At 38.2% G+C, this 18,307-nt stretch overlaps 1 protein-coding gene across 4 annotated transcripts in view; it reads right to left on the reverse strand.

Annotated features, from left to right (window-relative positions):
• LOC124877428 (copine-8-like) overlaps nt 1-18,307 on the reverse strand; it is a 153,617-nt gene that overhangs the window by 12,588 nt on the left and 122,722 nt on the right. For 2 of the 4 annotated variants that reach the window (XM_047380607.1, XM_047380590.1), the window contains 4 exons: nt 16,782-16,838; nt 12,114-12,175; nt 11,782-11,828; nt 6,252-6,433 (listed from right to left, as the gene is read on the reverse strand). In XM_047380607.1, the coding sequence (XP_047236563.1) occupies nt 6,252-6,433; nt 11,782-11,828; nt 12,114-12,175; nt 16,782-16,838 (348 nt within the window). Of the gene's footprint in view, nt 1-6,251; nt 6,434-11,781; nt 11,829-12,113; nt 12,176-13,141; nt 13,782-16,781; nt 16,839-17,044; nt 17,626-18,307 lie in introns of those variants that run through there. The other 2 variants (XM_047380600.1, XM_047380584.1) reach the window with 2 other exon arrangements.

Raw genomic sequence — 18,307 nt, forward strand, 5'->3', positions numbered from 1 at the left:
TTGAACGTGGCGTGGTTGTTGGTGCCAGACGGGCTGGTCTGAGTATTTCAGGAACTGCTGATCTACCGGGATTTTCACGCACCACCATCTTTAGGGTTTACAGAGAATGGTCCGAAAAAGAGAAAATATCCAGTTCTGTGGGCGCAAATGCCTTGTTGATGCCAGAGGTCAGAGGAGAATGGCCAGACTGGTTTGAGCTGATAGAAAGGCAACAGTAACTCAAATAACCACTGGTTATAACCAAGGCATGCAGAAGAGCATATCTGAACACACAACATGTCAAACTTGAGTCGGATGGGCTACAGCAGCAGAAGACCACACCGGATGCCACTACTGTCAGCTAAGAACAGAAGACTGTGGCTACAATTCACACAGGCTCACCAAAACTGGACAATATAAGATTGGAAAAACGTTGCCTGGTCTGATGAGTCTCGATTTCTGCTTCAACATTTGGATGGTAGGGTCAGAATTTGGCGTCAACAACATGAAAGCATGGATCCATCCTGCCTTGTATCAATGGTACAGGCTGGTGGTGGTGGTATAATGGTGTGGGTGATATTTTCTTGGCACACTTTGGGCCCCTTTGTACCAATTGAGCATCGTGTCAATGCCACAGCCTACCTGAGTATTGTTGCTGACCATGTCCATCCATTTATGACCACACTGTACCCATCTTCTGATGGTTACTTCCAGCAGGATAACACGCCATGTCATAAAGCACGAATCATCTCAGACTGGTTTCTTGAACATGACAATGAGTTCAGTGGACTCCAATGGCCTCCACAGTCACCAGATCTTAATCCAATAGAGCACCTTTGGGATGTGGTGGAACGGGAGATTCGCATCATGGATGCAGCCGACAAATCTGCAGCATCTGTGTGATGCTGTCATATCAATATGGACCAAACTCTGAGGAATGTTTCCAGTACCTTGTTGAATCTATGCCACCAAGGATTAAGGCAGTTCTGAAGGCAAAAGGGGGTCCAACCCAGTACTAGCAAGGTGTACGTAATAAAGTGGCCGATGAGTGTAAGTTGGACCACTTTAGGACAGTTCCAGAAAGTCCAGTCTATCTAAGCCTGTCTAGAAGGATGGTGTGGTCAACAATATCAAAAGTTACTCTATGGTCCAGTCTTACCAGTACCAAAGGTTTATTTTGATCCATGTCATATCTGAGGCAATTTAAAATCATTAATAGAGCAGTTTCTGCACCATGATTGGATCTACAAAGAGATTATTATTTTTTCTGGAATGCTCCTGGATCTTAAAGGACAGTTTAGTTCATAAAACAAACTTCTCTAAAACTTTACCATAAAAAACAGGTTATAGAAATCGATGTAAAATTATTAAGCATTGAGGAATCAGTTATTTCTCTTCAGATGAGGCTTAAAATGCTAGACAAAATGTCCATCTGAAGAAAACATTAATATTGGAAACATAATTTTGAAAAGATTTGAATACATCTTACAGTTTGGACTCCTGCTTTACTTGCACTGCCATACTTGCACAATGATCACCTGCACTGTTGTACTGCTCTGGCATCCTATACTGCTCTACATTTACTCTCACTCACTTAAAACTGTGCACATATATTTATATTATATTGTAGATATGTTTATACTGTTTAATTTGTATTGTATTGCACTGACTATGCCAAAACAAATTCCTTGTATGTCCAAACACATACTTGGCAATAAAGCTTTTCTGATTCTGATCTGTAAAAAGGTTGTGGGTATTGGGTCTAAAAGAGATGTTTTCTGTTTTATTAAGAGGTAGCTCTTCTTAGCATTTCAGCATCAATTAGGAAAATGTTCTCAAGTGTTTCTTCTATAACCAACAATGGCTCTGGGGTAATAATCTTTTTTTGACATAAATTAGATCTTATATTTTCTATTTAACCTCTCACAGGGGTGGCAAATACTTCACACTTTAGAATCAATGGCAGAATTTATTTTACTGATGAAGTTACTAGTAACACAGTCGCACGAAGGAGGAGAAATGTTTGCTGGAAAATCTTGGATGGAGATATTGACAGATGTGCAGCTTCCCCACTTCACAATGTAGTCCAGATAAAAGGTGTTGATGGAGGAGTGAGTAAAGGGAAGTGGGAGGCTGGACAGACGATAGACTGTCTCTTGGGGGAAACGCTGTGACAGAAGAGTGGTATGTTTTGTAGTCATAGATGTTTCAAGCAGACTCAGGGCACCAGAAAGCTCAAGTACCTCCCAAAGAAAAAGAGAAATTTGTTACAGGACAAGGAAGGTGGTCCGGAAGCTGGACAAAGGTGTTGCGCCCTGTTTGGGTTATACTTGACACCATAGATTATCTCTGCCCACAACAGATGTGAGCAGGTGCTGTACACAATGCAAACAACGTATGGCTCCAATACAACCTCACTATGATTTTGTCAGGGCCTACACCATACTAAGGTTCTAGTTGAACTTCAGTACGGTGTTTGTCAGCAGCCTTGGTGTTGGGTGCTAGCCCCCTCTTTGTTATCCTCCACAGGTTCGCCGATTTCCTTGGCTAGCAGACGTTGTCCTAGGGCTCCAGACCAGGTGTCAGCTTGGAAACCACTTGGTGGGATTCAGGGAAGGGTTGTAATGGTGTCCAAGAAACCGGTCCGTGATTGGAGGGAAGAGGGTGACAGGACCAGAGGAGCAATCGGGAGACCTTGAGAAGCTAAATCCTCTTGGACGGGACAAGAAAAATCTAAAACTGTCTATCTGCTAGTCCCTGTTCTGAATTTAGCCTGAAGTATGAGGATCTTCTCTAGACATTGGTAGGATTTGTGAGGGTTTTTACAAATATGATTTTTATTCAGATTTTTACTGTCCCCCACTGTCACCCCCTGCTGGTGTCTCTGATTTTCAGTTTTTGCTGTGCCAAAATCAACTAAACTTAAATAAATTATAATACATCATTGTGTGTTTGTTGAATTTAGGCAGTATTTGAGTTTCACATTTTTTAATGAATTACTGAAATTAACATTCCCTTTATTGAGATTCATCTGCAATGTGTTGTCATAGTATTTGTGTATTGTACAGGCTAAAACAACTTATTGGCATGTTCATGCTTTTCATTCCCACATTGTTTCCCAACTTCTAATCAGATGTTGGCATATGCTTTAATCAAAGAGCAACAGGCTTACAGTTTATCACCTTCCAATACAGTCACTTCATCACGATTTTATAAAGGTAGTGAGATATTCCACTTTGCTCCTCTTTTCAACGGGGAGTGTGCCTTTGGAGATCTTACGTTTAATAACCCAGGAAGCACATATCAAAGATTATACAGTAGCAACCCTGATAATTTTACAATAGCATTAACAGCCAACTATTAAATTCATAACGAGTCATGGAATTAAATTAAATAGGTTGTTAAAACACCACACAGCAGTTACAAATGATGAGTAACAGAACAACCTGCCATGCTGGTAACAACATATTCAGTTATTATTATCTCTCTATAAACCCATGGGCTTCCTAGTAGGTTCATTCAACTGGGTTTTTAATGTTCCATGAAGTGTATTAAGAACTCTGGTTTAGATGGTCAAAATCTAAATTTTTTTTCCTTTTTCCTATATTTCTGGCTTCTGTTGTTGACCTACAAGGTACACTAAAGGACAAGCAAGAAAACAGAATTCACAAATGCTGGATGGAAGAAAAATACCAATGCTAAAGCATTTTTTAATAAACATGCCAGATATGCAACCAGGTGATGTGGCTATAATAAACATAATGCATCACAAAAGGTTTCAGCTAATATTCAGTAAAAAACAAAAAAAACCAATAATTCTGAATAAGAAAAAACACAAACAATTTATTCAAATAAGAAAAGGGTAGGGAGTTATTATTTATTTTAAAAAGGTCCATGCTTCACGGCGAAATGTAGGATAGCAGGATTACATGCAAGATTACAAAATTACTTCGGGGACAGATAATAAATACCACTCATATTATTCCAAGTTCCAGACCAAAGGGTTTTAAGTACTTAAGAATCTATAATTTAGACTTTTGTTAAAAAGGGCTGCAGCCAAGGCATCATTATAATAAATAATTTCCTGAGGGTTTTTCATAATACAGAACAAAAGTGAGAGAAACTAAACAGGAAAACAATGTGGAAACATCATTAAAATCTTGTTGGTCTGATGGTGTCTTACAGTTATTTTTTCCCCACCTTATCTGAAAAAAACCTCAGAATCTTTATCTTAGTGATTGTGCTTGACATGCAATCAAAGAAAAGTTGCAAATAAGAAACAACATAGGTAAGAGCGAAAAAAAATTAAAAGAGATTATCTTAGATTCCCAACAGGAAACCATGTCTAACTTTGCTTGGTTCCCCATAAATACAACTACACATGCAATCCTTTGCTTTGTAAATGGAGCTTGTATAATTTTGCCACAGTCACCAGTGACCCATTCCCACTTTCTGCTCTAGAGCTGCAAGTCGAATCCATAATGTTAAGAATAATGCGTGTGAGTCTCAACTCAAGGTTCACTGCCTTGGGGGAGGCTGCTACCCAATGCTGAGCAGCTGTAATGGCTGCAAATGCCTCTGGAAAAACATCTGGATGTGAAAGTAAACCACGAAAAGGTTTTATATATTGTAGAGCTGAGCAGGAGTCAGAATACCTGGAGCAACCAAGTGAATTTTGTTTGAAAAGTGTGATGTACAGATGGACAGATGGACATGAATGATCAACTATGAAAAGTCACAAAAACAAAAGAACTCAGTCCTTTTTTCCTTCTTATTGGACTTAGACTGACAATAATCCATGTTAAAAAATAAATGATTCTTGTAAATTTAAAGTAGTTTGCTTTTCTTTATGTTGATCACCATTTTATACCAACTACCAATACAATACTGCCTTTATTAAGGTTAAAAGTGTATCTAAATGTAGCTGTTTAAGTCAATTTAAATTGACAGTTTATCTTTTAACACAGTTCTAGGATAACAAAATATCTTTAGTTTGCATGTTGTATTCTTTGCACAGTTGAATCCTGGCTAGCATTGGTAGATGCAGCAATGAAATGTGTTCCCTGACAGCAGTTTTCTGTCTGTTTTGTTGTTGTTTTAATCAAGTTCAGAAACAATAATCACTGCTATTGGTTTTACAAAAACGATTTGAGGATTCCTCAAGAAGGAAATCCTACATATAAAGGTGCCTCTCTCCCACATAGATGCACTACAAACAGTGATATGTTCAGTTGTTTATTTCTGTTAATTTCAATAGTTATGGCTTATAGCTGAAGAAAATAACTAAAGTTTCCCAGACAATGTGAATATTACATCAGGCTGATTAAAAACAAGAAAAAAAACATACAAAAATGTTATTTTATTGCCTGCATATTCATGGCGAAAACTGCTGTCCAGCAGACAGTCACAATGAACCACCACCAGGCAGAGCGAGACAGAGAAGGTCACTGCTACAGAAGAGTGCCAAGCATATTAATGGTTGAGTGAAAGGAAAAGGTTTGCTAGAAGATATTGCACAATCAACAGGGAGAAACGCATCCTTGGGGAGGATTACAAATCAAACTCTATTCAAGACTTGGGGGGGGGGGGTTCACACAAAGCATGGACTGCAGCTGCAATCACTGATTCAGGAGTCACCACACACAGATGTATACATGACATGGGCTGCAACTGTGATATTCCTTGTGTCAAGCCACTCCAGAACCATACATCAAAACCATCTCAATTGGGTTAAGGAGAAATAAAGGGCCGAACCTGTGTTCAGTGATCCCAAGTCCTCTTTTCAGATGAAGTAAGCTTACATTTCATTGGGAAATCAAGGTCTCAGAGTCTGAAGGAAGTGATGCCAAACTGCACTGATGCAATTATCCATGTAAAAGAAGCCACAGCCAAGTTTTGACTGTATAAACTGTAGAGTATATGAACGTTATTAGGTAAGTTTTTAGTAGGATAGCATTTCGGTATGAAAATTATTTTTTTATTTGTCCTGTATGAAATTTAAATGTCTCAGAAACTGATATTTGGGCATTAATTAGCTGTAAGCCACTATCATATGATAAAAAACTGAAATAAAAGCTTAAAATATAATCACTGTTGTGCAGTTAATCTGTACAACATATGAATTAAACGTTTTCTAATTATATTACTTAAATAAAATCACTGGAGCCATTCTAATTAGTTGAGATGCACCTGGTATGGAAGTATGTCTAGCTGCGTGGGCCCAAGTATGTGGACTGATGGATGGCTGGATGTTGAGTAAAACAACTCCTCACCAGCGGAAACTCATGGGAGACACGCCCGTCTGGTGGGAGCTTGGCACCAAAACCCAGCGCAGGAAACATCTTGTCGCTATCATAGTCCTGGATGATCTCTCCGATTGCCCGCAGTGCCATGGCGTAGTCATTCAGTTGGTAAGGACTCATGTAATGGAGTGAAGTGGGCTGGGATGGGTTACCTGGGTCCCAAACAGAGCAACACAATAAAACACAGGTCAGCAACATACTGTAATTATGGCTCTTCCCTCACACAGCGGAGGTTTAGTTCTTAACAGGTTCCTTAAACACGCAACAGCATTAGAAGTGGAACTGATTCAGCTGCTGGATGATACATTTGGTGCTCTAGTGAAACATGTAGAAAAATGACAGCAGCAGAATCTGTATCTGATAAATTACAGCCAGCGCACTGATAGATAAATAAATAAATATGTCATGGAGTGCAACATATGGAGCCAGCTGGGAAAATAAAGGAGATATGTTCCCAGTTTCTTAGATGGATTAATATTTCATGTTTATCAGTTGTGTCAGTAACAGAATACCATTGGTGTGTTATTGGTTTCTAGAGACTTAGCAACTACCCAAGCTATAAAATATTTTTGTTGATATTAAAATCTGAAATTGTTTAAAATAAAAACAAATCGCCTAATTGAACTGTCAGAGCCACTAGCCCTTGATGTCTGCTTTTATTTTGGCGACAGCAATGAATGACGTTTCTGAACATTTCTTCATAATAAATGTGCATATTTTTAATAATTGGCTGCATTGTCAAAAGCTAAGCAAAAGAGGTCTGAGGGGATTCTTGTCACAGTAAGGTGAATACTAACAAAGTAACAAGTATTCTCATTTTATACAGAATATATCAAAAATATACCAAGGAAACAAAACTGATGTCAATGAAGTATTATCCTCCTTCAGATGCCAGAGTTTAAACAGAAGATGGGATGGAAGCAGCAACTCTTGCATCTCTTAAAGACAAAACAGCAGGAGCAATTGCCAAAGGAAAGTGTGACTTCGTGGTCAGCAATTTTTCTTCTGTGACACGTTTAATTTCCATGGTAATCAACTGGCAAATGATTGGTGGGACTCTCCATTACATCCACTGCAGAATCAGGATATGGGTTTCCGTATTCCATGTGTCCTTACTCTGTCACGCATCATTGGCATTTGTTCATACAGCTTTTAATGCATAACATCTCCGGTATTATTTTCAATGCATCATAAAAAATTATCTGTATTGAAAATTAAATAAAAATCCTTCAACTGTATACTGAAAACAACTTCAGTGTGGGCCCAGTTTTGCGCTTTGTCTCCATTTTTGAGAGTCCATTGAACTTAAACAACGTATTTGCCATGTGCAAGATGTGACCCATCTCTTTTTCCAGTCCTGGTATCAAACAGCATTAAGCCCATTATACACCCATGACTTCAGGTTATAAAGTACATGGTTTGGCAAACTCTGCACACATTTTGTTAGGGCCACAGCTGAGCTCTATGAACTAGAAAACATGATGCACAGCCATGATACAAAGCACAAACCCCTTCTGTTATTTCCAAGGGTTTACATTTTAGAATATTAAAAACACTTAACATGTTACCCTATATCAGAGTATCTTTGCTTGCAATTGTTGCTTGCCCATCAGTCTGGAAAGAACTAAAAGGACTATTCCAGACACCTTGGAGTGCATCATTAAAAAGCCTGTCTGTAAAGCTTATTTACAAACTAGATGTCTCAGCATGTTTACCCTGATGCCAAACTTTGCACTGTTCAGAACATTTTTAAAAGCCCAAGAGCTCCATCGCACACTAATGACCTCAGTTAGCATGTTAAATGTGAAAGTTCAAGACAGGAAAATTAGAGGAAGACCAGACAAGTATGGCTTCCTTGGAAGGATTCCCAGGGGAAAGCTCTTGGCTGCAAGTTGGCAGGTTTACAAAGTTGAAGTAATGACCCCATCAAAGTCCAGGCTCTAACTTGATTGAAATCCTGTGGTGAGAGCCAAAAGAGAGCTCTGTATAAATATATGCCAGCAAACATCTCTGAACAGAAGCAATGTTGCAAATAGAAGTGTGCCAGAAATCTTCTAGACATTTATGGAAGGCGTATAAGGTCAGACGAAATGACTTTAACTTCCAGCTGCTTAACATGGTCTAAACAGCCAGTACCTCTACATTATTGTTAAAATATTTTAAATTAAATAATCACAATGTGTAATTAAACTGTCTTTTCATTAATCTGCAGTTAAGAGGTGTCTTGTAAATATATCCATACCTCTTAAAACTTTTAAACATTCGGTCACATTGTAATCACAAACTTCAGTGTATTCTATTCAGATTTTATAGGACACACGGATCCTCAGGGGTCAATTTCCTGCATGTTGTAGATGCAGCCCTGCTCCACACATTCTTAATAGTCAAAATGATCTCCTCCAACTTTCACCATGTCCTGCAGGACTGTGCTGATTGGTCCATTTATTTACTACAAGAACACCTATGGTGTCATTTCTACCTACTGAGCATTTTCAAATATGTACAACTCTATTAAATTGACCCCTCTGTAGCTCATATGCTAGGCCTTATCCTAAAATGGCTCTCTAACATCTCTTCAAATATAGGATATTTGTCACATAAAATAGTTATGAGCATGTTTTACATGTCCCCCATCCCCATAGAAATATATAAAAAGATGTTTCCTCAGTTATAGTGTTACGGTTTGTGTGTGCTATGGCAATCATGTTGTAGGGCAGACATCCGTCAGGGATCTTAAATACAAAAACAAGTAGTAATTATCATTACTCACTTTATAATATAGAATATTACTAGTCTCACAAGATATTTTGCCCTCCCTAAAAATGAGGGGACAGAGAAACACAGCAGGTCCATATAACCCAGTAAAATGGGCCTGGACAAATTGCAAAGAAGAGTGAATGTAAAGCAAGTTTTGGCACCACTTTACAGCATAGGTGTCCAGGATTTGGATTGGGGAGAATCAAGTTGAATTTGGACTACGAGTTCCTGAACCTTTTTGAATGAGGCCAATATTAGTTAAGAGCAAATCTAAGTTGAACAATGCTGTAGAAATATTCAAGTTATTCAGGGGAATTCTGTGAATGTTGAGTATTTCTGCAGAACTTTCAAATAAAAGAACAATGATTAAAATGATATAAAAGTGATAAAAAATAAAAAGTTTATCAAACTGTTAAATAGAAGCAAAATGCAGCATTTTTAAAATTTCCTGTTTTTCAATATTAAGGTTCCTTTAACACACAGTCAAAATGCAATTTTCCACTACGGGAACCTTTTCCAGGACACAGTGGAGTTTTCTGGAGGCATTATTACCGCTCTGCGTTTCCAAAGCATTCACTAAGGTACAAACAAATTAGAAAGATTAGAAATGTAATCTAAAAAATTGGGCCTGGTAGTGAGGAAGCACTTTTTCATTAACAAAAGTGGGCAGTAATGAGGTACATTTACTCAGTTACATTTACTTCAGTAATTCTTGGAAAAAAAATTTACTTCTGAGAGTAGTTTTACTTTTTTTTTTTTTTAAATGTAATAAATTGCAAACAATTTTATAATTTTGTCTCTAAGATCACATTATTAGTTACTCCATATTTGGGTAGTTTATTTGCACTTACTTAAGTTTTTGAACAACTACTTTTTACTACTATTTTAATAGAACTATCTTGAACTAATGCTAATCTACCCGCCTCTGCTCGTTTACCGGAAAGTTGTTGATGGAGGGAGATGGCTAAGCAGCTCAAATTGGTTAAATTATTTCAACATTATAATTCAATAATATCACTTTAAAATCATCTACAGCTCATGCATTTGTTGATTTTAATGTAATATATTTTAAAAGCCATCCATGTCTATTTATGATTGTCTGTGAAGAAAAGAGAGTAAATGCTTTATTCAGAATAAGATTTTAGGATTCTAAACTGTTTAGGTTCTGAAATAACTGGGATTAAGTTCTTTCTTGTTTGTAAAGTGCCTTTAGATTATATTTCTTGTAAAGGTACTATATAAATGTACTTATTGAAAACAAAATAAATACAAATAAGAACAACCACCGGGAAGCCATAACAGATTTTAAAGAGATGAGGCACTGCAGCTGCTCTGTGTGTGGTTAATGCTCCTTTGAGACTCAACTCTTAGGAGTAATTTATCCAATATCTGCGAACATTAAAACGTCCTCTGACTTTAAAGTCATTATAATACAGTTTACAGTGTATTCTCTGTGAAATGATCACTGGTTTATGACTAAAACACAGGGTTTTAATCCCAACCAAAGCTGTCTTCTCTCCTCTTCTTTTGCCTCAGAAGCGACAGAACATGGAAGTCACATTCGCAAAAACCGTTTAAAATTTGTTACAGCTACCTTTCAATGGAGTTTTTGTGACGCTACCTATGTTATAAAGTGTAGATGCCATATTAGAATCATCAGATAGTGCTGATTCTGAAAATCATGATGGATATTTTTGTGACAGGAGGTTTGCTCTGACTCTCGCTGAGTGAGACCTTGGTCGACACACCTGCAGGAAGGAGTTACAGCTCAGCATCAATGGCTCTGTTTTAGACTTCACAAAGGGCCTTATAGTCGAAACCCACCTTTCAATGATCCCCTCAGGCGGTTCTGGAGAATATTGAAATCTTGCTGGTAATAAAATGAATACTAGGTGTGTTTAATCAAGGAAAGATTTTAAAAAAGGATTTTCCAAGTTCTGTATCAATTACAATTTTAAAATCCAGAGAAAAGGAAAAAAACTAATCTCTGTGTCTAACCTCTAACCTTTTTTTTCTGGGAAAGAATCTTTGACATTTTTTAAAAACTTTGAAATATAACATGAATCCACCAACACTTGGATATGTGTGCAATGTTGAAAATAAATTGTGGTCGTTTCTAAATCATGTTGTGGTACAAGAAAAAATGAAAACCGAAAAAAGGAAACAGATTTTAGATTCAAGTGTAACATTATTAGTGGTGATGTGGATATTGTTCAGTGTATTCCTAGTGTTCAACCTACTCAGAGACAGCACAGCAGATTTGGTTACAATACAGAAACTAATTTCTTCTGTTACACAACGTTTTAAACTGTGTAACTCTGTATTAACCTGCTAAATCACGTTTGCCAAAAAGACTCGATCAATCATTTGTGACAAGTTCTTATGTGGAAAACAGCTAATTTTGTTTGTTGGTCCTTTTCTTGATGATCTCATTGAGTGGCTTCCTGCAGGGGCTTCCAGAAGCAACTCTACAGGCTGAAAATGGAAGCTAAACAATGTGAGTGCAGTGATTTACTGTCTAGGCAAACTACTCCAATAAGTTCAGGAGTAAGCTCTAATAGTCAAATTTTACACTCTTTATCTTAATTTTTGCTGCTAAATTAAGACATTAAGTCAAGTTGACTGACTAGGAACGCGAGGGACAAGTTCAATTTGCACAGATCTGATCTTTGGCAGCCAAACGTTTATCAGTTCGATACACCAAAGAGAAGCAGTTATAAGAGCAAAGGGGTAAAACACTCACCGTTTGATGCTGTGAAATCAATTGCCACCGTGAAATTAATCTGTGTCCTACAAAAGAAAATAAATGACATAAGGAAAAACATGGAACCATCAATCATGTCAGATTACACCACAGCATGCTTCAAAGCAAGCAACAGAGAGTAATTAAAGCAGTGGGTTATCGGCAGCTGTCTGTCTTAATATTGGAGCTGAGAGATAACGGGAGCCAGTAATCTTCTCAGCTGAGTCTCTGCAGAGTCTACATTAATAACTGCAAGTGACACAGGATTTGATGATGAGAGCAATGCTGCTGCCTAGTCCTGTATCATTTAATATCAGTTACTGTGAACTTACCCGCCCCTGATGTAGTCCAGGAAGGACAGCTCGGTGTCCACCAGGCAGGAGAGGAGGGTAACCTGTCAGAAGAGCATGGGAATAAGACCAGAAGCATTATCTTATAAAACTACCTTGTTTTATTATATTATTTTATTATAAATTATTTTAATGGTTTTATTTTTTATGCTTTATCTCTTTCATTTTAACAACAATTAATTATCACAGCAGCTTTATGTTTCAGACTATTGCTAGTTTCATATATTTGTTCCAATACAAATTGTTTGTGCATATGGTCTGAATAAAGACTACAATAAATACAGATGCTGAGGAAAACCCTGATCAAACAGATGTTCTAGGTTGATATGTACCTTCTGTCATTTTTCTCGAAATAGATCTGACCCACATACAGAAGAACACCCGGGAGAGAAAGAATAAATAAGATAATGTTTTTATTGTGTCTCGAGTCACTGGAGACCACTGGCTTTATCTGAGATACATGGAATGTAGGATCAATGCGAAGACTTGCAGGTAAACGAAGGCAAACAGCAGAGGGACTAATCACAGTCTCCATTTCGTAGGGACCGATGAAACGAGGCGAAAGTTTGCGAGACATAGATTTGAGGGGTATATCCCGGGCTGACAACCAAACCTTTTGTCCAGGCTGGTATTCAGGTGCAGGCGTCTTTGGTCAGCAAAACGCTTGTTTTGCTCAGGAGTGCGATGTAGGGTTTGAACATGCTGCGGCGGACATGCTGGTGGACAGTAGAAATCGTGATATCTTTTTCGTCGGCAGAAAACAGGGGCAGCTGATAACCAAGAGAGGCTTCAAATGAGGAACGACCAGTAGCTGACGAAACATGAGAATTCAAGGCATACTCCACCCAAGGTAGGTATGAGCACCAATCTGAGGGGTTTGTGGATGTGAGACATCGTAAAGTGGACTCTAGTTGCTGATTCATTCTTTCGGTTTGGCCATTGGACTGAGGGTGATAACTTGAGGTCAATGAAACTTTAGATCCTAGGGCTAGACAAAACTGTTTCCAAACCTGAGAGATGAACTGTGGGCCTCGAATGGAGAGAATGTCCTGCGGGATTCCATGAAGACAAAAAACATGTTTTGTGAGACGTTTGGCTGTCTGTAGGGCTGACGGAAGCTTCCTGAGGGGAATGAGATGACATGCCTTAGTGAAGCGATCCACAATAGTGAGAACTGTTGTCATACCTGAGGAAGGGGGAAGTCCAGAAACAAAATCCAAAGCTATATGAGACCAAGGTCGATTCGGGATGCTGAGGGGTTGGAGAAGGCCCGTGGGTGGCTGGTTGCTGGACTTATTCCTAGCACAGCTAGCACAAGCCTGAACAAACTCCTTCACATCTTTATGCAGAGAGGGCCACCAAAACCTTCTTTGAACTAAAGCAATAGTTCTACTAACACCAGGATGGGCAGAAAATTTTGCTGAGTGTAGCCAATCAATTAGTCGGGAAAGTACTTTAGACGGAACATAGATGTAGTTTAGTGGTCCATTGCCAGGATCAGGTTCCTGTTGTTGAGCCCTAAGAACAGTGTCTTCCATCTACCACCTGAGTGCCCCAACTGTCCAACTGGGCGGCAAGATGGGAGCAGGTTCCTTCAAAGAATCGTCGGAGGCAAACTGTCTGGAGAGGGCATCCGGTTTTGTGTTCTTATGTCAGGGTCTGAAAGAAATACATAAATCAAAACGAGAGAAAAATAAAGACCACCGAGACTTGCGTGGGTTAAGTCTCTTAGCTGACTGAAGGTAGGCCACATTCTTATGATCAGTCCAGACTTGAATGGGATGTTCAGCCCCCTCAAGCCAGTGTCATCCAAGTATACGAAAACAAAAATATTCATAAAATCTCTGAGCATGTCGTTGACTTAAGCCTGGAACACAGCAGGAGCATTACATAGCCCAAAAGGCATGACCAAGTATTCAAAATGGCCTAACGGCGTCTCGAAAGCCGTTTTCCACTCATATCCCTGGCGGATCCTGACCAGATGGTAAGCATTACGGAGATCTAACTTAGTGAATATAGTGGCACCATAAACCGGTTCGAAAGCAGAGGAGAGGAGGGGAAGTGGGTACTAATTCTTAACAGTGATTTGATTTAAACCCCTATAATCAATGCAAGGACGTAGGGAGCCGTCCTTCTTCCCTACAAAGAAAAAACCTGCTCCGAGTGGTGAGGAGGAAGGCCGAATAATTCCTGCAGACAGGGAGTCATTTATATAGTTCTCCACAGACTTCTGTTCAGGGCATGAGATGTTGTAAAGTCGAAGGACAAAGCATAGACTTAGTGTTTGGCTGAGCTTGTTACCACTGAAGGCAAAACACTCTGGCGTCGAACTGCTGGCAGCCTCCTGCTTAAGTACTTCTCAAAGTAATCAGTGGAATAAGTCACACCTGTCACCCAGCACACCTGAGAACTCCAGCACCGTCTGAAAACACTGAGCAAATGAAGGAAGCACAAAAACACAAACACAACCCAGATCCTGACACCTTCACTAATTGCTTTGTTGCCACTCCAGTGGATTAAAGTGGAAGTGTTGTTACAATGTCTGGCAGTCAAAGTAGAGCTTTGTACTCTTTAAATTATGCTAATAAGTGAGAAACATATGCAAGAAATTTCTTAAAGAACATTTTTGGGAATATATTCCAGTTAACAACCTAAAGAATTACTGGCATCTTTTGGTAGTGTTGTTAGCAGTGTGTCAATACCACACAGCTACTCATCAAGACAACATTAAAATATACTAGTCCAGTGGTTCTCAGCTTTTTACTCCAAGAACTACTTGAGTAAATCCTAAAGTCGCTGTCACACTGCTTTCTATCTTTCCATGTATTAGTGGATTGAAAACCTGTGTCAACATGGGTCTAAACCTAAGGAATTTAAGGGAATTTTCTGAAACATAGGAGTCCTGTCACATCTTTCAAGTATTGCCTGGTTTGAAGTAGTGCATGTGTATTAGGATCAGTAGGTTATACATACAATAAATCATAACTTTCAGTCACTTGACAAAACAACACTTGCAGTTCCTAACTGACGCATGGAACGAAACGTCTTGTGACAGATGCTCCTTTTGGTTGCTCTAAAACGTGTATAAAAAGACCAAAATTGCAAATGTATGAAACTGTGAAGGGGAAAAATGACCAACAACCAAGATAAGACTATAATAATAACATTTTAAATGTTATTACCTTTGAGTAGTTGTCTACATTGTCACTATTTCTTTAGCTGTCCATGTTTCTTCCCATACTTTTTTCTGATGTTGCTTCCATTTACAGATTAGCAATGAGCTATTATTCTTCCAGCTTAATCTCTCTGCCATGCCATAGTTGTGGGGAGTAAAATTAAAGAGCTGCCAAATATTATTAGATTTTACAAAGGAGTCTCTTTGTGAAGTGAATATGTAGAGGGACAATGAGGTGTATCCCTAATGACTGAGGGACATCATGCTGAACAAATCACTTGAGCTTTAATTACTAATTAGTGTTGATTGGTATATTAATGAATAATTAAAATCATGTTAGCTGCAGACCTATTCACAAGTGTGGCCACAAGGGACTTGTATGAACAACAAGAGACTTCATTTGCTCTTTGTTTGTCCATATCACATCTGCTATGTATTCTCTCTCTTTTTTAACAAGTGTGGGGAGATTTTTCATCATATAAGACTGTGCTCCAAAGTTGGCTCCCAGATGTTTTGCTCTGTAATCAAGATATACAAATATCATCCTAGCTAAAATATTTTGGGATATATAATCTCAAAAAAATTAAAATCCTAGATGCACGACAAAATTGCTGGAATTGAATGATTTTCAGCTTGACCAATCCTGAAGAATTGTCGGAAACTCAGAAATAGAAGCTTTTTCCTATCAGTGAAGTCACCGCACAAAGTGCTAACAGGTTGAGCTGACAGCAACACTCTCCAGTGTTGATCCCTTCTGAGTGAAGAAGACTCAAAGTTAGCCATTCTCATTATCAGTGGGGTGTTTAAAATGAAGTCAGGTGAATTGTAAATAGTTATTTAAAAGGAAGCTGTATTTTTGTACCATACGTCTAACAGTCATTCAGCCTGTGACAATGCAAAAGAGAGCAGATTTCAAAAAGGCTATTCAGAATACAGCAAAGGGTTTTGTTTTCTGTCATGGAACTGGATCTGAAAATAATGGCAGCCTTTTATAGAAATCTTAGAGTTCATCAAAGAATCTACATACAATAGTCGAAAAACACATGGAGACTGCAGTAACCCCTGTAACCCTAACTGCGCTAGCCATGCTAATTCATAACATAGGATGCTAAAGACATTTTGATTGTAAACTCTTCACATTTTTTGATTTTAAAATAGTAAAACACTGTTATACTGCCACTGCTCCCTCAAACAGCAATATGATACCACCTCTGTTCCTAATATCTGAAATTAATGACTGCTCACAGCAGGAAGGCTAGGTCAAATATTTTCAGTGCTGTTTCTAGAAATTAGTTAAATTCGATAACGGAGGGTTAAAGATTTGCCTAAAACAGAGGTTGTTGAATCCCTAATTGAGTACATGTATAGTACAGTATATGTTATCTCCACAGTGCTTTTTTTAGATGTATAACTTTCACATCTATTTTGAAATATCATATTTGTGTTTCATAGAGTAAAGAACAGTTTTCACTCACCGTTCCTGAGTTTAGGTACTTCTTCTTCTTCTTCCCCTTCTTTTTTGGATTAAGCACCTGTGGAAGTATAAACTAGTGTTAAAAGGCTGAAACACAATTGTTGAGTCTTAATGACTCTGCAGCAAAGTTCACGTGACTCCTGGCCCCTCTTGTTTTAATTAACCCAGACTATTCAGAAAGGGTTCATTAAATGCTTTTTTAATAAGTATTTCAATAGACAATCTCTATCCCAACATTAAAGGAAGAGTAATTAGTGAATTTACTTTAGTCTCTTTTCTCTCCACAAATTATTTTCTTCCCCAGGCCTCAGGATGCGTCTCCCAAAGGAATCCAGATAAAACTGTAATAAGTAGGTGACTAAAACATATCTTTGAACAGGCTCACCTGTCAGGTTTTACTGTATCTATATAGTCACAGAGACCAAAAAAACAGGATTGGGAAAAGTGAAGGAAACTGATGATCACATATAACATCAAGGATTTGGGAAAAAGGAGCCCCACTGTTCTGTCTCTAAACTAAAATGATGGAGGTTGTTCTTCCTAAGCAGCTTACTGAGACTTAGTCTCCAGAGATTTGTGCTTTAGCAGAGCTGATGGAGCAGTAAGGTAACTGCTCAAGAAGTGAAAAGCTCAGAAGGCTGACTTCAGTAATTCAGCAGATCATAAAAAGGAAATGAAATAATAACTTTTCATTGCCCAGATTCAAATGAAATTCATTCCATTAGGGGGTAAATATTGGTGCCTGTTTTCTCTATTTGAGTACATAACAGTCAATGGTTTTGTTCACATAATTCTGAACAAATTTAACACATTTTTAATGGTTTTCGATCCATTTGTACATTTTAGTGATACACGATTATACAGTTAAAGACAAAGTGGTGTGTCTAGACCAGTGTTTTTGGGACCTGATGATCAGGTCCCAAAAACACTGGTCTAGCACACCTGATTTCATTTGATGGCTGATTACCAGCTTTTGCTGAACTGCAACCATCTGAATCAGGTGTGTTAAAGCAGGGATACCTCTAAAACATGCAGAGTGGTGTGCTGTGAGGACCAGGATTGAAAAACACTGATCTATACTACAGCAAAAGAATATGAACAGTACAATATGACCAATAACACATCAAGTTGTCATCAATTATCCAAATAACATTTGTTAGTTGTTAAAGATATTAGTGTGACCTCTTAGAGAGAAATGTAAAAGATTCCAGAAATCTTCTGAATAATAGGAACTGGTATCTTATAGAAATAAAATTCAACTATTTGAAAGAAATGTTCGGAATTTTAAACCTGATTGTTTAATGTTTTTAAAATTATTAATTCATACCCATACTAAATCCAGTCATGGCTTGGGGTTTTCACACTGGCATAGGTAGCGCACGCTTGCTAATGACATCCTAGAAATTCGTACAGGAAAATTTCTAATTAGGGCAGTAATGCTTCGTTTTATATTCAGACACGCTCATATTTAGATGTTCCACTGTACAATCATTATACATGGTTGGAAAAAGAAGCTCAGAAGTGAGT

This window comes from Girardinichthys multiradiatus, chromosome 2, assembly GCF_021462225.1.
Source record: "Girardinichthys multiradiatus isolate DD_20200921_A chromosome 2, DD_fGirMul_XY1, whole genome shotgun sequence".
In the NCBI taxonomy this organism is placed as follows: domain Eukaryota; kingdom Metazoa; phylum Chordata; class Actinopteri; order Cyprinodontiformes; family Goodeidae; genus Girardinichthys; species Girardinichthys multiradiatus.